The sequence below is a fragment of the Falco peregrinus genome, chromosome 5, assembly GCF_023634155.1.
Source record: "Falco peregrinus isolate bFalPer1 chromosome 5, bFalPer1.pri, whole genome shotgun sequence".
Classification (NCBI taxonomy): Eukaryota; Metazoa; Chordata; class Aves; order Falconiformes; family Falconidae; genus Falco; species Falco peregrinus.
This window is the reverse complement of record NC_073725.1, coordinates 89,831,640-89,858,926: the sequence shown is the minus strand read 5'-3', so window position 1 is coordinate 89,858,926 and position 27,287 is coordinate 89,831,640. Positions and strand designations below refer to the sequence as shown.

At 46.8% G+C, this 27,287-nt stretch overlaps 1 protein-coding gene across 1 annotated transcript in view; it reads right to left on the bottom strand.

Moving 5' to 3' along the window:
• Nucleotides 1-602: 602 nt before the first annotated feature.
• Nucleotides 603-27,287, bottom strand: part of USP31 (ubiquitin specific peptidase 31) — a 34,315-nt gene continuing 7,630 nt past the window's right edge. Inside the window, exons 2-16 of the mRNA XM_055805290.1 lie at nucleotides 21,574-21,711; nucleotides 20,407-20,495; nucleotides 19,172-19,264; nucleotides 17,857-17,992; nucleotides 17,201-17,345; nucleotides 16,234-16,417; nucleotides 15,417-15,528; nucleotides 14,717-14,811; nucleotides 14,114-14,191; nucleotides 13,469-13,598; nucleotides 12,012-12,131; nucleotides 11,611-11,836; nucleotides 10,596-10,754; nucleotides 9,718-9,870; nucleotides 603-8,709 (exon numbers count right to left, since the gene is read on the bottom strand). Of these exons, the coding sequence (XP_055661265.1) occupies nucleotides 7,172-8,709; nucleotides 9,718-9,870; nucleotides 10,596-10,754; nucleotides 11,611-11,836; nucleotides 12,012-12,131; nucleotides 13,469-13,598; nucleotides 14,114-14,191; nucleotides 14,717-14,811; nucleotides 15,417-15,528; nucleotides 16,234-16,417; nucleotides 17,201-17,345; nucleotides 17,857-17,992; nucleotides 19,172-19,264; nucleotides 20,407-20,495; nucleotides 21,574-21,711 (3,396 nt within the window). The 3' untranslated portion in view covers nucleotides 603-7,171. The remainder of the gene's footprint in view (nucleotides 8,710-9,717; nucleotides 9,871-10,595; nucleotides 10,755-11,610; nucleotides 11,837-12,011; nucleotides 12,132-13,468; nucleotides 13,599-14,113; nucleotides 14,192-14,716; nucleotides 14,812-15,416; nucleotides 15,529-16,233; nucleotides 16,418-17,200; nucleotides 17,346-17,856; nucleotides 17,993-19,171; nucleotides 19,265-20,406; nucleotides 20,496-21,573; nucleotides 21,712-27,287) is intronic.

Below are 27,287 nucleotides of genomic sequence, written 5' to 3'. Positions count from 1 at the left end.
CCATGTCCTGCACCCCTCTTGGGTTGTACTGGCAGCAGGGAGCCCGGCTGAGCACCAGCAGGACCCAGGCTCTTGGTCTGTGGAGAGAGAAGCATCAGGGACAACACGGAGGGCAAGGCAGGAGCCTGTCTCCCCCTCCCCCAGCACACAGGGTGGGGTGGGGTGGGGGTGTTTGCCCAAGGAGAGCAGAGAGGAGCCCTGTTCAGGATGCAGAGTTACCAAGCCCTTGCCCCCCTCCCGTGCCTGTGTGGAGGGGTCAGAGTGGCAGGACCCTGTCCCCAGGGTACACTTCCCTTCTGCAGGGGCGTGTGTCCCATGCCAGGCGGCACACAGCAGCAGCAGCCAGCATGCACGCCAGGACCTGCAGCTTTGATGCTGCTCAACTCCAAGAGGCTGATACAAACCCAAATGAAGAAAAAAAAGGGGGTCCCTGAGCAAGCCCCACGGGGTATGTGGCACCCGGGAGCGCACAGCCCGGTGCCCAGCAGTGGGAGCAGGCAGGGCAGCATGTCCTGCGAGCAGGGGAGGGAACACGGCGAGGCTGGAGCAGCGGGGTGTGCTGCCGCTGCTGTGGACCTGGAAAAACGCTCACTCAGGCAGGATGCCTAGTAATAAATTTATTGTATTTTATTACATATTCCCCTTTTTGCACTTAAATCCAATTCCTCATATTCAAACTCTTCTTTCTGAAAGAAAATGATTTTTAACATAAAAATATAAATTCTGCATATTAAAAGTGCATACACCTTGAATAATAAAACATACAAATAAATAATAAAAGGCATTGACACAGTCTCATGCACTTGTTCTCAAATAATTTAAAATTTATGGTACAATGTTCAATCCCAAGTAAAGACAGCCTGCTTTCCAGATTACTGTACAGTTCAAAAACATTAAAATACAGAAGAGAATATCAAAGGTGTGGGCAAGCCCCACGTCCCAGTATCAGTGTACAGTGATGTGACATGCAGTTTTTAGAACTGTAGATATTCCAGTGTAAAATCTGACATTGTGTCCAGAAGAGAAACTGCATTTGCAACAGGACTTAAAATTCAATTTTAACCAATGGTGAGGCACAGTTGGTGAGCAAATCTGTACAAATTAATACTTGGAAGGCCACAAGAAAATAATCTAGCCACTTGTAGCCTGTATTCCCTTGTGTCACCCTACCCAAGGCAATGTAGCACCTAAAAATTGTTTCTTATTGCACTGCACAAATGCCATACAAACCTAACACTACCTTTCTTGCAGCGCGTTTGTGCTGCAGGGCCTAGAGTGAAACAGAATTTGTGTTTATACTTAGTTTTAATCTGTGTCTTTTAAAAAACACTATTTGCAGATAAATTGAGTGCTATCGCCTTTAAAAAAATAGAAGACTCCCTAAACCTTTAGACCTAATATAGATAACATACAAGTCTTCAGGTACTTTTATTTTACAAAATAAAGCTCCTAATAGGAAATGCTTTACGGTGCTTTTGTTAAGAAAACCATATAGTACTTTCATCTCACCACAGATTAAAACTAAATTTCAGTTCCCTCCGCAGACAACATTAGATACCGCCAAATTATTTTGGATTAGTAGGCAAATGACAGAGATACCAAAAGAAAAAAAAGATAATGGCAATAAAATTATTTGGAATGTCATTTCCAAACCCTCTCCGTGCCAGCTAACTGAGGGGGACAGGCATAAAGCCCACAGCAGGAGCAGGGCCAGGAACCTGCCTGACACCCAGCCGCTGCTCAGAGCGGTGCCCTGCGAAGAGGAGGGTGCTGTGAGGCAGTGTCCCGCAGGGGCACAGCCAGGCAGCCCAGGAGGAACCCCAGGACCTACACTTCTTGCCACCCAAAAGTGCGGCTCACGAGACCTTGCCCCCATCAGCTGCCCGCTCTGCCCCACGGGCTACGACCCCAGCTGGCCCCGCGCTGGGCACACAGCCACCCCGGCGGGATCTGCAGTCGAACAGGAGCATAGCTCAAACACCACCACTGTTTTGGGGTGCAAATCAGAAGTACAGCCACCACCATGGGCAGCTGAGGCCCAGCACAGCTCTTCCTGGGAAGGCAGGCAGAAGCCCCATTATCAGTATGGGCAGCACACTGACAACTGGAAACCGCTCCCTTAGCACGGAAATTCAACAAAAACTCCTTTTTTTTTTTTTTTTTTTTTTGAGTGCTTGTACAGCTACAGGTGACTGCCTCTTCTCACAACGTAGAACATGTCATTAAAGTTACATGGAAAATGGCAGGCTAAGTACAAAACACTGATCAGGTTTTCCCTGTCAAAAAAAAAGAAAAAACAATACAATACAGAAAACCAGTTTGTTCTCATTTCAACATTTCAGATCCCTTTGACATTATGCTACACTCCAGCCTTGTCAGTAATGCAGAATTCTGCAAAGAAAAGAATCAAAGATGTGCAAACAAAGCAGGAACCCAGGGACATGCTCCTATGTGCTGACACGCAGCTGCACCAAGAAACAGAAGTACAGACTCAAAGCAGTGCTCCGGAGTCTACCTAGCAGCTTCTGATACGGAAAGCACGGTCTATGGTTTGTATTAGATGCTTGCATAGTTAGTAAGTGCATGCATTTGGGTACAGCAAGAGAACTGCCATGCAAAACTGCCTTTATTACTGAGGAAAAAAAGAGTTGATCATACTCAAGTTTCAGCTTTGGAAAGCAAACAACCCTGCAGCTAAGACTGATGAGGGCACTTACAGTAGAATAAGTGTACTGTAATTAAGCTGCTAGTTTTCTATCCTAAGCATCTTTTTTTTTTTATTATTTAGCCATATTTGATAAGTTTGAAAGGGTTAACAATTTATACACCCAAAGTGAGACACTTACAAGTTACAGAGAACTGCAGGCACCAAATTGTCTATCAAATGTGATTAATACAAATAAAAGGTGCCTCTTTAATACACGTCGTTGAAAATGTGCTTATAATTTGTATACTACTAAACACTATCCAAAAGACACAGCCCAAAAAGTGTAGAAAAAAAAATTCTTTAGGTGACTCCAGCAGGAATCTAGCACTGGAATGAAGGCGCTGCTTTCCTGCACCCAGAGGGCTGATTCCAGGAACAGAAGCAAGTGTCAGACTGGGGATGGGGTGTGAAATATGAGTTACACGTGGCCGATGCAGGTGAGTTCAACTCAAAGTTGATTTGAAACATCGTAAAACCCTTCTCCTGCTTTCCCCTGGGGCTCGCTTTGCTGTTTGGGAACAGGGACCGTGCTGGACCTTCCCCTTTCCAGGCATTTCTCACCAGCGTGAGGCTGCCCTGTACACCTCTGCTTCCAGGGGATCAGCAGTGGGGTCCCAGACCCCAGCGCCCCCAAGCCAGGACAGCTCACCCCATAGGCAGCCACACCACAGGCACACACGCCATGGCTGTGTGCGACTGAGCAAAGCAGACCTGGACAGAAGCCACTCTTGTCCCAGTCCCATGCCCATCCACAAGACCTCCAGGCCCCACATGCCACCACCCAGGGGCAGGCGGAGATCCCTGGCCAGTGGTGACCTTTGGAAGATGGCAGAACCCACCTCCTCCACAGGCACAAGTGCTTCTGAAGCCAAATATGAATTTTAAGGAAAGAGGTGACCACATATAACCGGCTGCTTCAGAACAGCCTCAAAGCCTTCACTGCCCTAAGGATCAATGCACAAACCCAAGGTGGCACTGGCATCTAGGACTTGGAAGACCCCTCTCTGGAGTGTTCCCTAGTACTGTGCCACATCCTTACATCTGGACAACACGATACACACAGACAGGAATTCTTATGCATGAAAGGGCTAAGAAATAAGTCTGCTTTAAAGCAAGGAGAGAAGACTGATGCTGCTTTTCCCCAGGTCACTTTAAGTAGGGCCTGCAATAACCTATGTTCAGTTTTAGAAAGATTTACTTTACATCAATGATGGAGCCAGGACTTTAACAGCAATGAGGCTTGGTTTTATACTCACAACGAACATTGTTGTTTCCTGGACCCACACCCTTCAACCCTCTCCTGCAAAACAAAGTTCACGTACTACTGGAAATTTGTGACAAGAAAAAGCAGAGATGCAGAGGGGCAGCAAACGGCTGCCTTCCAAACTACACAGTTACAGAATCAACACTGCCACAGAAGAGGGACTGCACTTTCCAGGTCCTACACAGACATACTTTCCACATTTTGCATGGTGCGTGCCCTATATACAACACAAACTACAGCGCACTCTTGTAAGTCAAAACAATTTGCTTGAGGACACCCTAAGTCAAGCCCTCCTGAGCCAGAAAACACACCACATGCTGGCAGCCCACCAAAGAGGGCCAACATCTCATCTGCTCCAACGCAAACATACTATCAGTATGGCCTCTTCTGTCCACCCCGTGCTCACTTGCAGAGTAAGAAGCCTGTCCACCAGAGCTGCTGTTTTCAGAGGGACAGGTACAAAATTCCACCAGGAATTATGGGGAATACACAGAAAAAGAGCTACATTGCATATCATGGGATTGCAGAGGTTCAACTGCTTTTAACATCAGCTGCTGGAACACCAGGACCTCCCATTCCCATTTTGTCCAAATGGGAGCTCTAATGACCATTCTCATGCCCCAAACGCAAACATATTGAACAGGCGATCAGCTAAAACACCAGTTTGGACAGCGCTTCAGATTTCCTTCAGTCCAGGCATGCAATAGAAGAGCAAAACTACTTCAAAAACCATACACCAGCTTCCAGTTTAAACTTCTTCAGTGAACGATGGCATGAAAAGAAAATGTCATTTGATAAAAATAACCTTTCACAAATGTCCCATGGTAAAATGCACAGAAAACTAGGTTCTGTCTATTAAAAGATACCAAACCAAGTTAGCACTAGCTACCAGAATTACATTCTTGCTAGAAGAGTTGTTACAAGAGAAGAGCCAACACAGTGCAAGACCTTAATACAGATAAAACCTTAAACAAATACTTCAACATCAGCATTTCAGGGAGTAATTTAAGTACTACAATGTGAAGCAAGTCTTATCTGCTCTGCTGGATATAACACAAAAATAATCCAAGAATAATCCAAGTCATACACTTAAGAAGCAAGTAATGCAATCTTTGCTTCTTGTTGCTGCAATAAATGAGACTGAAACAATACCCGGGAGAAGAAATACATCAAGGTGGTGGTCATGTTCAGGTTTAAAAACATAGTCCAGGGCACAGAGTCCAGCATATTGTTAAAACATGCAGGCTACTGGCATTGCTGCTGGGTTGCGTGAAGGCAAGTACTGCAGAACATCACTGGGACAGAGCGAGGGTTATACTGCAGGTGGGCTCACTGTCACACTGACCAGAGCTCTGTGGTACCCCCAGCTCAGCTCCACACACGCTGCCTTTTCTCCACGGTATCAGCTACCACCAGAACACTTCTCTCCAAAGCTTGCTGCAGATGTGTGGCGAGCAGAGTATAAAAAGTGATCACGGAGCCTAATGTGCCTGGCAGACCTGGAGGCAAGGTTTCTGGCAGGGTCACCAGCACATCAGCTCAAGACAGGAGGTGGAACAGACTAGCTCAGAGTCACTACTTCTCTGGGGGCTGTTTGTTACGTTGACAGAAAAGATGTACAAACATGTCTGTCCACAAGCTAAGCCTGGAGAAGCTTTGCCACACAAGACTGTATGACAGGCAAAGACCTCAATTCAGAAGACAAGCGTACCCAGCACACTGCCCAGCTGCTGCCCGTTGTGACCTACAACAGATCGCTGCTGTACATAAAGGATATGCAGCACATTAATAAAACCTCATGAAATTTAAAAAAAAATTACACCACATGTGTATAAAAGGACTTCAGGAATCCAACTTTTAAGAGGAATCTTAAAGAACTTGAGGAATCTCCCCTGTAAGAAGAGCATGTAAACAAAGACATCACTAGATGTAGTGTTTTAACCCTGATAGAGACTGTCATCCAAACAAGAATGGGGATCATTTCGCCAAGAGACATGTGGTAGCCAGAGCCGCCAGGGAAGGTGACAAGCATGCCAAAGGGAGGAACGCAGCAGTGCTCTGGAGAATGTGAAAACTCTGCAGTATTTTGGTACAGCCCCTCCAACCCACACGAAGAGGCTTGTTCAAAGCATGCTCAGAGAAGGCAGAGAAGACATGACAACACTTGGCTTATCTAAGCATTACTCCTATAAATAACAGATGCTATATTCACACCACTACGATTAAGCATCTGAGCACATTAGGAAATGCTTCTTCTCAGGAGTGTGAGCAGGGGTCCGAACAGCATCACTGCCATTCAGGTGCATGAAGACAGCTCTCCTACGGCACTGCAACCATCTCCTGCCTAGCACTTTCACAGGTACAAGCTGGCAACCAGCTGATGCTTAGGGATTTCTTCTGTTGTTTAGTGTAGTGTTTCAGAAGGGAGAAAGTAATTAAAGAGGATAGGGTAGAGGTCGCCTTAGGTATGGACAGAGTAAAACTCTTTGTAGACATAGCAACAAAATACATAGGTTACATTTCATGGGGAAAAAATAAAGCAAACTTTCTGCTGCTGGAATGCAAAAATGAAATCTTTTACACAGACACACATACACATGGACACACAGGTACTTTTCTGTCCATCCACTAATGCTAGTCCCTCCTATACTGGCTGAGTATATACCTGAGAAACAACATTAGTGTTGAAATATTGCCCTTTAGAAAGCTTGAAAAATGGAGGGGCGCAGGGAGAGGGAGTTGAGAGAAAGCATAAAGAAGCGGCAGTCTCTCCTTTCCAGTTTCCTTCGCATCCTCCACAGCTCAGAACAAGGCCATACACCAACATGGACACAGCCTGCTCGGAACAAGACCAAAGGAATATCAGTTCACAGCTCTACAAAGCACACTAGTGTCAGTACAACTGGGTTTCAGACTTCAAACCCTGAATCTGAAGAAAGTTGTTGCATTTTCTATAAAGAGACTCCTGTACAAGTGCTATGGGACTGCTGCATTCACGTTCAACAACGACTCCAGCTAGACTACTTGCATCAGTGCTGGCTGCCTGTGGCTATTTGGTTTGATGGCAGAATCAAAAGGCGCTTTAACAACTTGCAGTTAACTTCTCCTCAAAACATACATTAGGCACATGAACAAAAAAAACAAGAGCTCAGAATAAATTAGCTTCTCAGCAGAAGAAAAGACACCTGGATTGCAGCATTTCACTGAGGTTCCAGAGAAGGCCGTACAGACACCTGCATGCTGGAAGGTAATTTTTTCAGCGGCTTGTCAGCAGATTGCTTGCCACTGGAAGGAGGAGACTGGACTCCGGGATCTAGCTGGGAAGACTTGGACTTGCGACTGGATAGCAGAGAATGTTTGTTGGGTGTGGCATCTTTTGGGACAAGTTTTTCTTTTGCAGTAACATTGGCATTGGTTTGAGAGGCTGGTGGGACAACGCTTTTCTCCAATTTGTCTTCCAGCACATTTTTACTGCCTGACTTGGAACTGCCACTCCCTGTCTTCTTTGAGAGCATTGTTGTCTTTCCCAAGTCTGCTGACCTTCGGGTCTCCTTCTGCCTTAAGGCAGACTTAAAGAAAGACAATCCTTTCTCTTCAGACTTGCTGTCCCTCTTCAAACCAGAACGCACACCAACATTTGGAGACCGCAGGTTGGCCATGGAGGAACTCCGCACATGCTTGCTGTCTACTGCCCTGCTGTCACTCCTAGAGTGGCTTATCCGCGGGGAGCTCGTTCTCGAACTGCTGGTAACACTTGTTTTATCTGAACCCAGACTTATCTTTGAGCCCTCCCTGCTGAGGCTTCGGTCTGAAGTCCGGCTCTTCCCAGCAGAAGAGCCCTTAGTCAATGAGCCTGACGGGGTTTTCTTGACAGCTGTGGAGGACGGAGAACCACCTGACTTTTGCTTCTGTTGAGCTGATGGGACAGCCACCTCAAGAGGCTTCGTGCTGTGATCCCTCCTAGCCTGAGTGGGAGCAGGAGATCCATGTCGCCCACTGGCCCTAGAGGAGTCTGTCTTACTTCTAGATCGGGAAACTTTCTGGGAACTCTTTTGTGGAGGAGAAGAGTGAGAGACTTTGGCCTCTTGGGTAGATAAGACTGTCCTTCCCTTCCTCAAACTTTTTTCTGGCTCAGAAACTCCCTTGGAGCTGTGAACCTTCTTAGGGGTGCCATCTGCCTTCTCTGCAGCCAGCCCTGTCCCAGCAGGGGCTTTCACCTCTTTGACTGGAGAGCTGTCCACAGAATCACTCTGATCAACAAAGGCGATTTGATTGTTGTTATCAAAAGGGTCCAAAGCAGGGTGATTCCTGTCTAGCTGCACAGAGCTTTTACCATACCCATCTGAAAGATCTGAGCTAGATGTCCTTACAGACTCTTCCCTGAATGCCCCTTCCATGACAGCCAAAGGAGCTCTGCGAGCCGTCCTGTGCTCTCGCCGACTGCCATCACAGGGCTCCAAGTAGCTACTAGAGAGATTCCTCAGGCTGCCAAAGCAAGAAGTGGAAACTTTATCATCAGCAGCCTCCCCGATCTTCTCCAGGGTGGAAGCAGATGTATGTACAGGGGAATCTCCAGAGAAGCGTGATGGAGAGTTGGAGCGCAACTGCAGTTTTGCAGAGAGTGACCATGAGGGCCTGACACCATTTTCACTCACTGCCAGTGGGCTGGTAACAGAAGATCTAGATGACAAGCTCTGACGCTGCACACTTCTTACAAATGGCCGAGTTGAAAATCCTCCTACAGAGAAAGAAAGCAACATCCTCAGGGTGAAAGCCAAGCCAAGCCTGCAGCTGGTTTATCCCATCCATCCACAGAAGCCATTTCCCTCAGTCAGACAGCCCACCTACACCACACTGTAGGCCTACACCTCTTCATGCCTGCTGCAGACACAGCTTCTTGCGTGAAAGCTGAGTAAGAGATTCAACAAATGCTATTTGCTAGTGTTCCCCCAGAAGTAACTTGCTGAAGCCTGTAACTGAAAAATCTAGATTTTCTTCTCATCCCTGAGCAGCAGGAGACCAAACAGGTTCTGCACCTTGGAAGTCCTTGAAACGAGCAGTGAGTTCACCACCTATGATTGTGCTCCCAGAAATACATTGTTCTGTATTAACATACCATCCTGTAAAAGGCAAAGTAGGATTTCCTACCTGTTTAGATAAATGTATTTGTGTTAAAAAACACAAAGTACAATAAGCATTTTAGACATGCTAGGTCTGACGGTTATCACAATGCTGCTGCAGGGACATCTATACCCGCTTCAAAATGCTCAGTGACCTGCAAAGCTCCACATTTTCAGAAGTTATAAGGCACTAGGTGAAGGAGCCAGGCAAAGCTAGGAACTGACCGGTTATGGGCACTCACTTCTCTCCTCCCTGGAAGCAGTCTACAGCACAGCAGCAGACAATTAGCACCTATGCTAAGCTGCAGCAGTATGTCAGCCTCCCTGCAAAGGTGCTGCAGTGAAACCCAGAAAAAACGTAAGTACAAGAGTTCTTGAGAGGTTTCATTGACTGTATTTCCTTGCTTTAAAAGGCTCTTGCCCTGCTCTTCTCCATCCTTCCACACCAGAGAAAAGGTCACCTGTGCCAGAACCCATCTGCTCCTACCGACACAGCGCCTGCCTCCTCCAACTGCTAGAGTAACTGCCCCTTGTCACTACATATTTTACAGCTGGTTTAGTAGGGATCTTGTAACCAAAAGACTAATGGACCAGTATCCCACACACACTACAGTGTTGATACACACCATCATCTTCACTCCTTTCCCCAGTCAGCTCTACCGATTCCGAGAGCGAAGCTAGAGACGTGCGCCGTGATGATGCTGCCGAGGCAATGCTGGGCTGCTTGCTACCAGGAAGACGGCTAACCCAGTGCTCGCAGAGCGAGGAGCTTGTGGAGCCTGCAAGAATCAAACACAGACATCAGGCCAGTGGCATGCAGCTGTGGAACATGTGAAACCTTGGAAGGCCACTGAGAGTCAGGCACGTACTGCACTGCACTGGCTTCAATAGACACTTAAGAGCCCGGAGCCAGCATCCAGATACTGCCGAGACAGTAAGCCTTTACTCTTACAAAATAGTTTTGGTCATAAGTGGAAGACAGAACTACACTTGTCCCAGTATGCTGGGAATCAACAGTATCAGCACAAGAGCACGCAGGCAGAGGGCAGCCCTTGAGCTGCTGCAAAAGCACAGTGCAAGTCCTTTCCTTTAATTCTTCCCTTTCCCAAGGCAAGGCATCAAGCCTGCATCTGCCTCCAGCTTACTCTGGGTTCAACCGACACATTCAGCTGCTGGCTGCCTATCCATCAGCACTGCTCCAGGGAATGAGCTAGTCACACTTTTATGTCACAGCTTTGACGAGGGCTGCTCTGAGCAGAATTACTCATGGGGGTGGAGGGGGGTTCCCCCATTGCCACAGCCTCTTTGCCACAACTAGCCTTAAACAGAAGAAGTGGGAGCTTCCCATGGCCTCTGATACACAGCAGCAGACTCAGACAGGCCTCACCAAGCTCTGGGACAAAAAGTGGGGGCTTAAGCAGAGCTGGGCAGAAAATTCCTCAGGACAAACTATCCATGAGAGAGAAAACCACAACCACCCCTTGACAATTCCAGCAGGGCTTACCTGCAACAGAGCTGTTAGCAGACCATGACGGGATTGCTGTGCGTCTCTGGTAGAAAAGAATATAAGCTGTCTGCTTGCAGACTTCGTTTTCAGAAAGTTGCTGAACATCACTGTCATCAAAGCAGTACCACTGGCCATCAACCGAGTTTTTACAATATGCTGAGAGAAAATATATTGCTGTTAGACTTTCCTAACTCCTGCTGCTCTCGGATTTGCTGTATGATAACTTAAACATGACCTTATCTGCTATGATGGACTTGGAGGATGATGAAAGGAACAGATATATTCACACAACACATTGTTTTCCAGTCTGACTGGCAAGATGGGGGCCTGAGGCCACCAAAATACAATGAACGGCTCGCATCTCAGGATTTTCTTTGTCCAACATTACTGCTAAGAACAGAACACAGAATGGGTGGCTCCATTCACCTCACATTCTGTTCCTTGTGGCAGTCTGCCTCCATTGGTGAATCTCCTCCTGACTGAGCCCACCCAAGACAACACAGTCCAGAAATGCACATCAGAGGGCAAAACCAGACACACACGTTTTTCTGGCTGCTGTGTGAAGTCATACAAGCAGATTCCAAGAACCACAAAGCAACTCCGTATCTGGCTGCTCTGGAAGCTGCTGGAACAATCAAAGAGGAGTTCATAAATTGACTCTGCACAGAGGCAATGTGCAAATGCTTCCTACATGTACCAGCCTCTTGCAACTACAGAAGTTCTGTGTTGAGTGGCCAGGAGCATTTCTGAAACATGAAAGGCCAGTTACATTACTCTGAAGGGGAAAAAAATAGCAGAGAAAGAAATGTACAGTAAGACATCTGGGGTCAACAGGCATTGTTCCATTCCTCAAAGTCACAAAAGCTACCCCTCCAGTATTACACAGCTAGCTCCTGTTAGTTGGGTTAGGTCCTTTTGTCAAGAAAGATGAGGTTACAGACACTCAATAGAAAAATATCCCTGTTTTCTTTCTGAAAGGATCCAAAATACGTAAATATTGCAGGCTACTTGCCTGTATAGTGTCCCCCTTGCATGGTGCCATGATGATTGCAAACCGCATACAGGTCATAGATATAGTCCTCGGGATCCCTTCCAAGACCGTAAGGCCTCCTCCAGGGTGACCAGTGAGATGGCAGACTCCAGCTGCTCTGACTGCGTTTAACAACATGAGGAGTCATGTCCAAGCCACTCAGGGGGAATTTAACCATGTTTTGAAGTTTCATCCTTCGGTCTCCTTCCTGTGTAAACCAAGAACAGCATAAGCTGCAGTGGCAGCAAGACCACCATGCCTGGGGAAAACGAAAACCCACAGAAGAATGCACAGGACAGAACAGCTGCTTTGGAAGAAGTGGTCTAGTCAGGTCACTCCCTGGCTGAGAAGCAGTCCTCCAGAAACACTGCAGACATCCTTACCTGTCTAAACCTTTTGAGATGTATGATGAGAACATCAGGTAAGGTCCAGAGGCTTAGTGTGATGCTACCCTGCTGCAGCTGCTTGCAGTGCGGGCATCGCCATGCATCATCTGGGGCAAGCTACAAGGAAAAGGCATGAGTGGTATTAGTTTTCCTGTTCCAAGGCAGCTTTGACTACACCACTGTTCCTCTGCTGGCCCAGGCCCTGCATTCCATCTGTCTCCAGCATTTATCAAGCTCATTGAAAATGCAAGGTTCGCACTGACACTTTTCAAAATAGTGACAAGCATGTAGACACGTGCACCTCATGCAGGAGGCACTTCTCACTGCAAGACAGAATTCAGCTAGTGCTGTTTGTGCAGAGAAGCTATTCTGACCTTATAAATTCCAATCCCTTTGAAGTGGGAGAGAAGAAAAAACAGGCAAGAAGTAGGCAGGCTTGGCAGCCTGAATAAAAGTACTCTCACAAGAAAACCAGCAACAAAGAAAGAATCAGAACAGGAAGACGACAGACGTACTTTGAATTTCATCTCTGACACCTTACTGTCCTCTGAAAACCCTCTCCCTCCCTATGTCCCAATGGCACAGACTTACAAACTGCAAAGGTTTTCATTGCCCACCAAGGACAACATGTCTTTTCAAAGACACAAACACAACATGCTTCCCTCCAAAGCCCAGTGCTCAGAAATCTCAGAAGTTAGAGAGCTTTAAGCTGTCAAGCAATTTCGAACAATTTTTCCCTCACCTCTGAAAGAAGCTACAAGAGAGATTCCAAAATTATTAAAGCTCAAAGGTCCACAGTCCAACTCTAGGACTATCCCATTTTACAGCAGATTAGAGACCTCTGGCAAAGAAATGCAGATTGCTTGCAAGTTCCAGGCAAGGGCCAGATCAGACCCATCTCTAGTCTGCCTTGTGGCACACTATTGTTCCTGTCACTTCGACCTCCTCACACCATGAGCAGATCTAGAGGAAGAGAGCAGCCACGCTTCTGGAGAACTGAGCTCAGCAGTCTCTGCACTGCTGCTTGGGGGGGCCCACTCAGTGGGTCTTGAGCCCACCCCACCCCTGCTCAGCCTTGGAAACATAGACCTGCTCCAAGATACATCAGTAAATTCCCATGAAGAAGCCACATTGTTCTAACCCTTTATAATGGATGCCAGAAAAAAAGACATCACTATTTCACAGGGAGGAAACTGCAGAATAGAGGAGTGCGCTCTCATATCGACAGCTGGGGGGCAAAAAAACCAAAAGCAGTACCTCTCAAAACTTTCTCCTCACTGCAGAGAAACTCTGTTAGCAGGACTGGTAACTAGCATTGTGTTACAAATTTATTGTCCTGTAACAACACATCAGTGTTTGCAGAAAACAGCTACACTGCTGGGTATGGGAGTTCATGCAGCACATGGACCAGCCAGACCTTCCAGTTCCTGGCTGCTGTATAGTCTTATCCCCACCTGTTCCTCTTTGGTGTACAGTTGGAAACACTGAGATAAAGTGCAAGTCTGAGGTTGATGATGAAGCTCTCTCTGCTGGCGAACGCTTTCAGAGTCTGGAATATACTCCTCTTCTGTATTCACAAACAAGCTGCATCAGGGAGACAACACATTTACCAGCACATCCACCCGCTCCCCATGCTGCCGAGGGGCTTTTCTGAACATACAATCAACAGGTCTTTCCTGGATTTGTCCCATTACATGTGAGCAAGAGCTGACTGGCAAGAGATCCTTGACAGGGCAGCACAGCTAACAGAGGTGTAAACAGCTTCAGTGGGCACCCACTCCAGTTTACCTCAGGCAGAAAAAGCTACTCACTGCCCACAAACTTTCTCACACAAATATGATTTGTGGAGGAAGGAGCCACAGGCAAGATACCTGCTCCATAATGCAAAACCCAGGATAGAGAGAAAAGGATTCCCGACACTGAGCAAGTCTAGGGTACCCAGCCCCAGCCTGCCCCTGCGCACAGAGGCCAGGGCAGGGCACAGGGTGGGGTTTCTGATGGGTCTCACATTTGCCAAAGGGTGCACAATTCACACACGCAAGCCACAAGCATCACTCCTGATGGTGAACACACTCGAAGGCTTTCCACTTTATACTTACTAATCTTTAGTTTCTTTGTCCCATTCTACCACTAACTTCACATGAGCAGTTCCCCCCTGTCCACATGACTTCAATGCCCTAGAGAGAGGAGCAGACAGAAGTTAGACCATCTTTCTATCTGAAGCCTACGTTGTCTTTTACATGGATACAGCTTCTCTCCACTAGCCCTTCATCCTTCCTCTGTTCCCACACAGCTCAAGCGTGCAAAGGAGTAAAAGGAATTCATACAGCAAAGAGCATGGCAATATTGGCAAACTGCATTTATTAAGTACATTAGTTCTGTAATTAAACCTACACTTATTTACAGAACAGACATCTACAAAGATTTCTAAAGAATAACAGTCACGCAAAAAAGAGGGGGAGGAGTAATGAAGTAATACTTTCATTCTGTTCTCCATTTCCAAGAAGGACATACTCCAGATGGCATGACACACAACTGAGCAATCCTCACACAGCTTCTTGAGGACAGTCGTTTCCCTGCTCCTTAGGCCCGTAAAGTCCATTCCACACACCCACACCAAGACTGTCCCTTTCTGTATGGCTACACACAGAGGTCCCAGCTGACAAACTTCTCTCTACTCCTGGGAAGGATGACCAGCTCACCTTTCCACTGTTGGATGGCAGAGGGGTCGCTCCTCCTGAGGTAGCAAGTACGTTATGCCCACAACACTGACCACTCGCAAACTGAAGGGGCAAACCTGTGACAGAGAGTAGAAGCCATGTCAACAATTCAAACCAACTTACCTGTGTGCAAACCTGCTCTCAGTACCAGTCAAAACATACTTTATCATAGAATGTGTGTTTTACATGAGAAAGCAAATGCACAAGGTCTCAAATATGCCTACAAGCAGCAGCTAAGAGAGGTGTGAGGTACAGCAACTGAGGCTTTGTACCCAACAAGTCTTCTATGGTGACACCCCTCTTCACCCCTCTGCTCTCAGAGGGAGATCTCATCAGAAACACACAGTCACTAAGCAAATGTTTCATCTTTGCTTTTAGGTAAACACCACCAAACCGTGGATTTCCAGTGCAGCACTAACCTCTCAAGTATTTACTGGAAGCAAGGAAATGAAGCATGCGATTTCTACACCTGACCAGTCTAATCTTAATTGTACCTTTCAGCAAGTAGACAAAAGCACCAAGGACGTAGAATACCAGACTTGGACATTATTGCACAAAGAAATATTGGGAAGCCATCAGTTCAGTATGTGCAGCATGTTTATCACTCCAAGTAACTGGCTTCCCCTTTAGCTCACATCCCACAAAGCTGGAAGTCTCAGAACAGACAAACCATTTGCCTCACCTGCATGCAAGCTGCAGGCCGCAGGAAATACTGCATCTTCTCCAGAATTTCCTTCTGCAGAATATCCCAAGCAATTGTTTTTTCCAAATGCAACACAAAGGGCAAGCCAAACCTACAGGAAGGAGAAGCATTGGAAAGAGCAATTAAAAGATTACTCTGTTCATAAATATGATCCTGACTCTGACAGTGTCACCCTCCTCACATGGCACCTATGGAGCTTGGCATGCTTTGGATGAAACTCCCCAGAAACAAGGCATTTAGTCTCCAGAGGAGAGATGCTTCAAGGAAATGTTGTTACTGCTGCCCATGCGGAGGGTTCTTGTTAAGGGGCTGCATCCCTGGTCTGTCCTTAAGCAGCTTGCTTCAGGCTCCAAAGCTTTGTGACCTCTGGTATAACTTTTTGTGAAACAAACTTCAGCAGCTGCGACAGGTCTCAGTGTGGCTGGTACAAATGCCTTTGCCACTTCCCACCCTCCCTGTTTGCACTCCAAGTAAAAATTTCCACATGTCACAGGATCTGGTCAGGCATGCTTGCTGCTCTCTGAAACCAGAGAGCTCCATAGAGCTGGTATGTCCTTCCAACTGGTCTGCATCCACCACTTTCTAGTAACACTTAACTAGTTGAAGTTCACTGAAATTAGGAATATTTTGCTGCATTCATTAATGTTTCTTGATCAATGTGTTCTTTAGCACCTAATACAAGCTAGGAATGCAAGCTGTTGCTCCTTCACTTCGTGTTTTCACTACACTGAGTAAAACCCAGGTCAATTAAGGAAGCAGCCAGAAAAGTAACTCTGACTGTGAAGTAGCCAGTCACCTTTTGCTCTGCTGTCCAGTGCACGCTCTGTTACACACCAGCAAGACAATCTTGTCATTCGTTGCTGGTTTAGTAGAGGACTGTTCCAGTTTTTCAGACTTCACGGTTCCTTGAGAGTAAGATATTGTTCGGGAGTGCTCAGTGCCACATTTCAAGTTATTCAGGTTATTGTTCACATGTATTCCTGAAAAATTAGGAGAAAGGAAACATTTTGTTATGTCATTTGCTTTGAGTGCCCTGATGCCCCCTCAAGAAACCCTCCTTCGGCTGCAGAGGAGCAGGTCACTATGGAATCAGGACCATTTTTATGACTCATATGAAGGCTTCAAAGAGCAATTACTTTTCATAGTGACTATTTCTTTACAGAAAGAAATTATATGCAAGTGCTCACCTAACTGATTTTTCACAGCAATTTGTACAAGCACTCACAGCTTTGTATGCCTGCCAGAAAAGCTAAAGTGACAGAAACCCAACTTGTTACTTCCAATAATAAAATTTGCGTTTGATGATGCTCCATCTACCCAGGATGCAATTATTCCCTTTCACTGAGAAGGAGACGCAGAGAAGCTGAGGGTTCTGAGCTTTGAAAGAGAAAGTGTTTGTTCATTCCTGAGACTGTTTATTCATCACTGGCAATCTGATTTTAAATAACACAATTTTGTTGCTTCACCAGTCCCCAGCAGGTCTTTAAATTAAGCCCGACAACAGATTTCACATTAAGCTAGCCTGGCCTGCAGAATCAGCCCTGAGAAGAGGAAGAAAGGAATGTACATCACTTCTTTATAACCTGCTGGCTGACAACACCATTAAGTCTGCTAAAACGTGTCTGGACAAAGTCAGAGTTGAAATCAATACACCAGAACATCAACTACTTGTGGGACTTTTACTCTCAAGTATACCCTTTCCCAAAACAAGCCTCCCTCACCTAGTCTCCTGAGGTGGGCATTAAGCAGAGTTATCGACTTACCTCTCTGACTGAGGATACCCTCAGGCCTAAATATCTCTGGGGTCTCAAAGGCAAAAATGCAATCGCTTTCATGAATGGTGTCCAGGTCATCAGTATCACAGAAGGAACGATGAAAACCATCATAGTACATCTCCGTCAGCACGATCTAGAGTCAGCAGAAGCAACCCAGAATCCATTAAACCACCTGTGCTTCGTCCAGCTGAGCTGCCCTGCCTCTCAACAGGGGTTTTCCTGCTAAGGGTTTAGCATTCCTCAAAACATCCTGGAATTGGCCAGGAGCAAGGAAGAGGGAAAAGGACTGCCATAAAAGAGAAGCTGGGGTAAAGGCAGCACATGGAGAGGTTTTGGTGGGATCTGACAGCTTTCCTGAAGCTCTTCCTACAGAGGAACTCCCCATAGGCGCCAAGTTTCCTTGCTGCCAGCATGCACAAATCACTGTGTGATCAGGCAGAAGGTCTGCACACGCCACTGATAAGCTATCCCAACATCCCTAGGTTTCAAAAAGCCAATGCACAGGGAAAACATGATCTTTTTGGTTCCCCCATTCAGTCATGGGCAGCAAATTTCAATTCCTACATATTCAGCATAGAACAAAAGCCTCCGTGCTCCCTCCGGCTGAAGGGAGGGCACACGGGTGATGAGACAAGCCCCATTACCTGCTCTGTGGGTATCTTCGTTTCTGAGGAGACAGCTTCCCGCAGCCTGGCCACCGTTCCAGAGATGGGCACTGCCACTCCGATGCGCATGCAGTGAGAGCACTTGCCCTGGTACACCACGGTGACGTAGAGCGGCCTGCAGACAGCACAGGAGGCACTGCTGGGGCTGGCCTCAGCACTTCTGGGCAGCACCTCACCCAGGGCCAGCCCAGCCTGGGTGCATCCAGCCTGCCCATAAGCTACAGGGCCCTCCAGGCAGTCTGGATCCACCTCACACTGGAGTTATGCTCGGCCGCAGCCAGACAGGTATGTTTGATTTCCAAAGACTCCTTTCCTACTACATTGACTGGTGATACTTACTTCTGCAAGCAGAATGTTGTCTCAAAAAAGCCCCACAAAGTTAAAAATGAAACTGTTTATGACAAAGCAATCATAATTTTCCAACAAGGATCTAGTAATGCAGCTTAGGACAGTGCAAGGCAACACCTTAACACACTCAGAGAGCTGCTGCTGGGAACAGCTGCTCCACATTGCCTCTCACCACTCAGCCCTGCCTCCAACAGCAGCCAGCAGCACTATCTTGGGACGAGTGGGGCAGCTAGCCAACCAGGGACATCTTCCCGGGAAAGCCCACTCAGTCTCCATTCTGTCATGGAGCAGGGACTTCTGCACCAAATGTGACAGTTACAACTACTATGGCCTTTCATTACTTTGTTCCATTCCCTCTTGAACCCATACAAGTTTTCTGCCTCCAAAATATCAGGTGAAGGAGTTGCTTACGCATACAATGGGTAGTTTTGCTGTGCATCTTTATCTTCGCTCTCAACTTTTTATCTGGATTTTTTTTTTTCCTCCCTGGAGCTTTTTTCTTTATTGGCAACAGCTGTCTTTCAATAAAGCAAAACATTTTGCAGGAAAGCTTTTAACTTCACTTTTTGAAATTGGAGTAATCAGTGAGACTGTTCTAAAGAAAGTAAAAAAAAAAAAGAAAGTGTTTCATCCTTTTCCCCTTTTCAATTTAATGCTATAAATTAAGTCAAAAGCAAAATATTTTGGTTACCTGAATCAAAGATATTTTTTCCAAAAAAAATTAATTCTATAGGAAGTTAAAGGTGGGGGTGGAGGGCCATTCTGAATCAAGTAAAAGGCTCAATCTACCTGCAAAGGAAAAAATTAAATCCCCATATGGTCCTATCTATCTTTTTTAAAGACTTACCAGAGAAATTTTGCTGACATCTCTCTTCCTTCTGTAGCAAATTAAATAACACTATATGCATGGGAAACAGCGAACATTTAGTTCAAGACAGCTACATACCGTGTATGGGGCAAAGGAATCGGCAGAGAGATGCAGAGAAAAGGGTCAAAGGTGTTACTCTGCTTCTGGCAATGAGGGCACGTCAGAGAGGACCTAGTACAAATATCAATAATAGGGCAGCGTTATACCTCATTTCATCAGGAACGGATACATCAAATCACAAACAACAGCCTCTGCATGTCAATCTGACTGCCCCTTTCCACTCTTCTTTCTCCATACAAAGCAGCTCTGCACAGAGGCTGTATAGACATAGCTGCTGCAAATGGTGGGCTCCTAATTTCTAGATCCTTTTAAAGTAATTAGTCTCAAAGTTCATTACAGGGCATACCAGGAAAAGATTTCACTCCAGTCACTGAATATGACTTTTAATAAACATCACTACAAAATTAATAATTCACCAAAAGTAGCTCCAACATGAAAGGCCTGGAAGGGTATTGTCTTTGAAGAAAAGTGACAGGAACGAGATGGCAACAGTCAGCACTGCAGGTGCACAGATCTCTTACTCGGAAGAGGAAAAACTCCAGACAATACTTCTCTCACATTTAGAATTAACCTGCGACCTTACACTGGCTTCACATTTTATACCAGGCTTAAGGTTTCTCCTTTGCAAAGGAAGCTTTGGCAAATACTGTGGAGAAAGCCCAGCAATTAAAATTCTTATAGCAGCACAGATACAAGCCATCGAGGAACACTGGAAACTAGGTTGTCTTCTTGTGTTAGTTCTGAAATTAGAAAGCTCACTTCCTGAGAAGCATGGGAAAACTCATGGGAAAACCCTGAAGGGGCAGTGAAAGATTCAGCTCAGAATTCCCAAGCACCAGATAACAGGAACTCTGCATGATGCCTGGGATCTGTAACTCCCCAGCAGCCTCCAGGCACCTCCAGATCTTGCCACAGGCTCTTGCCTCTCAGCAGCCAGGGTAAAGCCTTGCAGAACTGCGCTGTCCTTAGCATTTACTCCACTGAGCACTGGCTTGCTTTCAGGATGCATCAGGGCAGATGAAGAAGTGGTACATACTGTAGATTTTCACAGACTATACCAAAGCTGAAGTAGTGCAATTCTTTTACTCCTCTGGAGCAAGATCTTAGTTCAGATTTCATTTAGCAGGAATTCAGAAACAGCTGTTAACACAATGACACCAGTCTCAACTGTACTGGGAGCTAGTGTTAGGGCAGAATTATAAGGGAGTCACCAATGCATGCAATAATGCCTCAGAATTTATGAAATATCATACCTGTACTGGGCTTGAAAGAGTTCCTGCACAAAAGTACTACTGATTGGAAAGGCTGGTCCCTCGAGCAGCACATCATCTTCCAACGGTGGCTAAAAGAGAAGAATAAACCCTAGAAGCACACCCAGGCGTGCAGATGCACCATACCAAATAGCTCCAGTACCCCTAGTCAAATCTGGGCCCTCCTTGCCCAAAACCACCAGAAAAACGTCACAAGATCTTTAAATAACAAGTGTGCTCTGCTCACACCTGTGGTTATGCAGGAATGTGAAGTAGCTGGGGCAGTCCAAAGAAAGGCATGGATCTCACACCAGACGATATGCCTGGCAGCCCTTCCCCTATAATGCCTCCCAGCTCTTGCAGAGTGGTTTGTGACCATTCACAAGTGATTGTACTGGGGAGCAGTCCTGGTTTCAGCTGGGATCAAGTTAATTTTCTTCCTAGTAGCTGGTACAGTGTTGTGGGTTGCATTTAGTATGAGAATAATGTTGACAACACACTGATGTTTTAGTTGTTGCTGGGTAGTGCTTACCCTAAGCCAAGGACTTTTCTGTTTCCCATGCTCTGCCAGTGACGAGGTGCACAAGAAGCCGGGAGGGAGCATAGCCAGGACAGCCGACCTGAACTAGCCAAAGGGATACTCCATACCATAGAACATCATACTGAGCATAGAAACTGGGGGGAGTTGGCCAGGGGCCACCGATCATTGCTCAGAGAGTGGCTGGGCATCACTCAGCAGGCAGTAAGCAACTGTATTGTGCATCACTTGTTCTTCTTGGGTTTTATTCCTCTCTCTTTGTTGTCTCCCTTTTCATTATTATTATTATTATTATTATTATTTCAGTTATTAAACTGTTTTTATATCAACCCACAGGTTTTACCTTCTTTCTGATTCTCCTCCCCATCCTACCAGGGCAGGGGGTGAGCGAGCAGCTGCGTGGTGCTTAGTTGCCAGCTGGGGTTACACCACAACAGGAACACTTGCCACAGATTAGTGAAATGGCTAGTTACATTCACAGGGCCAGAAATAAGCAGCATTTTAATCCAAGCTTTCTTTCAATCTGAATTACTGGGAGTTGAGAAGCCAACAGGGAGAACCTATTTAAAATGAAAGACTGTATGCAAAGCTACAGCTACTCTCCCATGTTGGCTCGCAGCAAAATCCTTTACCTTGAGTTGAGGCATGCCACTGTAATTCACTGCATTGTTCAGATCTTCGTGGACTCTGTCTAGAAGCCAAAGCAGGAATTCCTGTGCATCGTGCTGGGCATTCCCACGGTACTGCATAGCGTTCTTGGACACAATGTTCTGTGGAGAGACAGAGATGGTGTATAGCAAAAGCAAAAGAACAAGCTCTTCCTAAAAAGGGGCAGTGGCATGGGCAGAGACCAGGCTGCACCTGAAGGGCAAGAGCCATGCGGGAAAGCTGCAGCAGACCAGCTGCCCCAAGGAGCACCAAGAGGGCCCAGGCAGGCTGCACACGCGCACAGTGCCAGAGCTCCTCCATTCCTCTAATCAGACTTTACAACAGATTTGAGAAATGAGGTTGGGCTGCTCGCTTTATCCCTCTAGAAAATGGGGTCACCAGAAGAGGTGGGGGTGGTGATGAAAAAGACAGGAAAGGACTGATAAACATATACTCTCTATCCGCTACAATCTGTCCACCTGCCTCAAGGCAGCAAAATAAGGGAAAACAGAAATAATCTGCTCTCATTACATATGTGCAAGCCCTTCTGACAACAGATTTACTGTCCTCACCTGCACAGGCACCAGCACCCTCCTGTGTAAAATATGTAAGCACAGTTCTAAACAAATGAGTGGTCCACACTGAACACTCACCTCTGCACCACACAGCTGGGAGCCCAGCACACCCCTGCTCAGTGCTCAATGTAACATGAGCAGCTTGGGATGCTGCTGTGAGCCAATTTATTGGGGATAAAAATCTGAAGTAGTCTGTAGGGACTCAAAGATTAAAGGGGACCAAACAGCCTTCCCCACTCCTAGTTCCCATTAAGCAAAACAAGATCCATTGGCAGGAAAAAGTAACAAAACATGGTCCGAAAAATGATCTTAAGCCTCTTCAGGTATCAGCCTGATACTGAGAACCCTCCCTCAGCAGAAAGCCTAGTGAATTATTAGTGTTGCACCATATGAAATTTAATACTAACCCATGAAAATACAGTGAACTTACTTGCAGATCTGGTGTGATACCTAAACACCCAACACGCACCCAGCAGGTATCAGGACAAGATGGCAATGATCTAGAGAAACCTAGTTTAGCTGTGCTAGAAACCCACCACCCAAGACACACCCTTGTCATTTACCAGCTGACACTGCGTGGCTCAACCACAGATGGTCTCATAACCAGAGCTCTCCTTCGCATCGCTAAACATCCTTCAGCTGAATACCGTGGCACAGGGTCCCACTCCCACCAACTTTATTACAATTCCTGGCATTATACTTCTCCCATTAGATTTACGAGACACTAGTTTCTTGATCAGACCACAACGCATTATTTTTAAGAAAGCTTCATGCTGACCCATCTTAAGGCGCTCACAAGGCAGCTCCTCGCTGTTAGATAGCAGCAGGGCCCAGCAGCAGGTCTCGAGCTGCTCTGCAGACCCAGGCCCTGCCTCAAGCTGGGGTGTTGGGGCTGGTCACCCTTCCAGCCCCATGACACCATGACTGGAGTTTGTGGTCCCAGCTAACAGTCAGCCATTGCTTACAGGATTTAGTGGCTCACCTAGAATTAGGAAAAATTAATGTTCCAAAATATCCAAAAAATCTGTAGCAAGGAGAGAAGGCTGGTATTCACAGAACTTGTGTTCAGCTGAACGCACCCAGACAATAGTGGAGGGAAGAATTTAAGATGTGAATGTGGAGACTTCCTTTGCAAATGTTACCTTTATTCAAAAAATTACACTGAAAATTAAATTTAGCCCTTAAATTACTGTCAGGTTCCAAACTGAAAATCAGTCGCTGAAGTGTGAAGCAGAGATTTTAGTCCAGTCTTAAGTGGTTATCTCGCTACACCTTTTCCTCTACAATTGCTGTCCATGCCTTCACAGTAACACACTTGCCTTCTAACAGCCACGTTCATCCTTCCCATCCCCCTCCTGCACTCAGCTCAGCACACCAAGGTGACAATGTCTAGTACCACCATGGAGGGAGGAGGGCTCCAAAGGCAGTGCAGGTTGCAGCAAGACCAAGCTCATTCTCAGCAGCAAGTTGACCAAAGAGGGCCAAGAGAAAGAGAAGTGCTGAAACACACACCCCCCACCCCCAGCAGTCTACGGTCCTATCTGCACTAGGATGAAAAGGTATGATATCATCAGGCCAGCATTAATGCTTTTCAGCTAGCATGTTAAGAGGCAGCTGCCTTATCTGGTCTAGTGTTTTCGTCAAGTTAGCCAACAGGGTTACTACTAAGTCCTAATGTAGACAGAGTTGAAGATAAAAGGGTCTTTAGTATTACTAGGAGGAAGCGGATCTGGTATTTCAACTAAAAAAGGGGGCGGGTGGGGGTGTGCGTGTCTGTATGGAAACAGACATAAGTACTTCAGGACTTCCAGGAATCCACGTTAGTATTTCTTATCGCCTCTCTCCGAGTGTCACCAGCACATCACTCCCGCCTAGACCCTCACTGACTTCTATTGACATGCATTCCTGGTGATATGTCATCCTACAGCAAGCTGCACAAGCCCACAATGCCCCACTGCAGAGCGATCCCCAGGGATTCAGAGCAACCACATGCCTTGGGCTGTATATGTGTCATTCCTCATCTCAGAATCATCTCCATGATAACTGTTCTGGTTTCCTCAACACTCTTGCAGCCTGAGTGGACCAAGGATAAAGAGCTGCCTGTGGAAACAGATCACAAGATGTTGGAAGTGATTCAGGAAGCACTACAAAATATCAGATGCAATTCCCTCACAAGAGGCTCCGCTACAAAAACACTCCAGCAATAGCAGCGTGTTCCCAACGTTACTCATGCTTCCTGCCATCGCTGCTACAAGTGGGTTTGTTATTCCTTAAACCTCTGCATCTGCTGCTCTGTGAAATGTTATGTGCCTTCCTCCCGACACACTCTGAGATGCTGGGGCAGCAAAGCAATACGAGACAGGCAAGGTGTAAAGGAGGAGCAACACATGGTGCAGAACAATTAGTAAAGAAGCACAATTACATCCAAATGAGAGATAAAGGTACAGAGTCAAACAATTCAACAATTTGAGAAAAATACCAGGAACTCCTCCTAAAGGGCAGCCCCCACTCAACTAGATGGCTCGGCAATCAAATACAGCCCCACATGCTTCCCTGTCTCCAAAGGCAGCCCTCTGGCTCTGGCTGAGGGCAGTGTGGTGTACGAACAGGTGGCAGGGTCCCTGCAAGCCCTGTGCCACAGACGGGGGACTGCAACCTCTCAGCAAGGCAGACCAGCAGTTCCTGAAGAGCTCCAATAACAATTGATGAGCAAAAGGACAAAGAGAGCAGGTATCTCATCATGAAGTACAGTCCACCCTGAACCTCTTTATTTATTTCCTGAGACTGGCGTTCCAGCTTGTCAGGGGCAGAGCTACCACCCAGGGGACGTGGGGCTGCTGCCCTGGCTGTGGAGCATGTGCCAGGCTCCCCACAGCCCACAGGGCTAAGGTAGCTCAACTTGGTCTGTAACACGGCAGCCCAGGTGACATCTACGCAGCACAGGCAGCAACCTCAGTTTAGACCAGGCCACAACTGCAACACCCCTTCCCCAAGATACCTGCTCATGCTGCAGAAAGATTACTTTACACAAAGACAGGTACAAGTCAAAACAACCTCAAACTTTCTCTCCTCTTTCGCTTATCAAAAGAAAACAACACCTCATTTTGCTGATCCTGCTTACGCTGAACCCACTGCAGTAATGCAACAGCCATCACAACTGGCTGCAGATACAGAGTTAAACAGCAATGGGTTTAAAAAACACATTAAACCCACCACATTTACCAACCCCCCATAGCCTTTAATCCCCTGCCCCTAATCTGGCTCTGTTGTAAGAATAGGTGGCACATCTGAACAGACTTCATCCATCACCAGAAGGTATTAAGAATGAGTCAGGAACAATTCTGGTGCAGCTGTTTCAGATGTGAGACACCCGAGTACAGACCCTGAAGCTCCCTCCCAACAACATTCCATGATTGTACAGCCATGCACCTCAAGCCCCTTTCCTCATCTCAGCCCCTAAGAGTCTGGCACAAAAAGGAATGAATCTTCCCTTTCCCCAGATGTGCGAGCACCAGCACTCAGGCACCCTGAATGGAAGTGGCACCATCAGAAGAGATAAGAGGGGAGAAATCATAATTTCATATTGATTGCATACACTTATCTAACCCCCTAATGCAGGCACCCTATAACCAAACAGGTCCCTGTCCATCTATAAAGCAGATTTACAGCAAAGACGCATTATCATTTTTATCAGCCCACTGAAAGTTTAATAATCATTCATCTACTGCTCTAAATAGATGCAATAAATAAATCCAAACATAGCTGAACTACTGGCATCTCCTTTGGTGCTGTTATTGTTCCAGATGACAAAGACAACTAGAGGAAAAATGTCAGTCTATTTTCCAGTGTGCCTTTTGTAGGAAGCAGCTGTGGAAAGGTTTTTGTACATGAGCGGAGGAAGCCAGCTCATTAGAGACCTGACACAATGCCACATGTGAGCAGGAAAGAAAGGCTATTCTTTATCTTTCATTGAACATCATCAGGTTACGCTCAGATTATTTTTTATTTTCTTTTATAAACCCACAGATGTAATTCTGTGTTTGGGCAACTTCTACAGCAGACATCTCATGAAGAGCATTCATCTACATTACTCCCTCTGCTCACACACAAAACCAGCAATTTCTGCTCTCTGAAGCGACATGTTCTTTCCTGGGAAAAGCAGTACTTGGGGAAACAGCACAGTTCAGACCTTCTGTTCTTCCCTAGGCCAGGGACCAAGCCAAGGCCAGCAGCGACCCTTCGCCCAGCTGAAAGTGCCAGTAGGGACCATTACGCTCTTTCCTGGCCAGGGCCCTGCCACCAGCTGTTGCCAACAGACCCCCACAGCTTCCAGCACTCAGGACATGCCTGCTCAGCTGCTGCAGCCTGTGAACAACAACAAAACAAAACAAAAAAAAAAAGGCACGAAAACCAGGGAGACTCAGTGCAACAAGCCTCTCCCCCTGCCACAGAGGCTTACAGTGATGGCAGCTGCCTTGCAGCAACAAAGCGCTGGCACAGCAGGGGGCCCGGCAACCCACCCACTGCCAGGAGCAGGGATCTGGTGGCAGAAAGCATCCGCAGCATTTCAGCATTTCCCTGGGTGCGTGGGGCCCTGCATCGCTACAGAGACACAGCTGGGCTCACAGGCCCCCGAGCTCAGTACCAGCCCTGGGGCTCACTTTTCTGCCTCCTGCCCAGCACCAAGGACAAGGTGCTGGTCCAGCCCAGGACAGAAGAGATGTCCACTGGCTGAGCTTTACCACAGCTCACTAAACAGAGGAAAAATGGAGTTTTGAAGACAGCAGGTCTGCCAAAGCAGCCAGGGCAGGATAAAACAGCCTGTGGGGTATCCCCAAGATGCTGGGGGCTCTGAAGGCAGCACCCCACAGGAGAGCACGGCAGCTCTGTGGGCAGCCAGCCATCCTCAAGGCTGGTGCAGAACAGCCCCCTGCACGGCCAGGCCCTTGCCAGCCGCAGAGGGGGAAATAAGCATAGCCACTTATTATTACACTTCCAAAAAGTAAAAACAAAAGGAGCACAGCAGAGCGCAGCATGCCAGGACCAGAGGGGATTCTCCACCACATTTAACAAGCCCAAACAAGAAGCATAACCCCACCAACCCCTGCCTCACACCTGTCTCA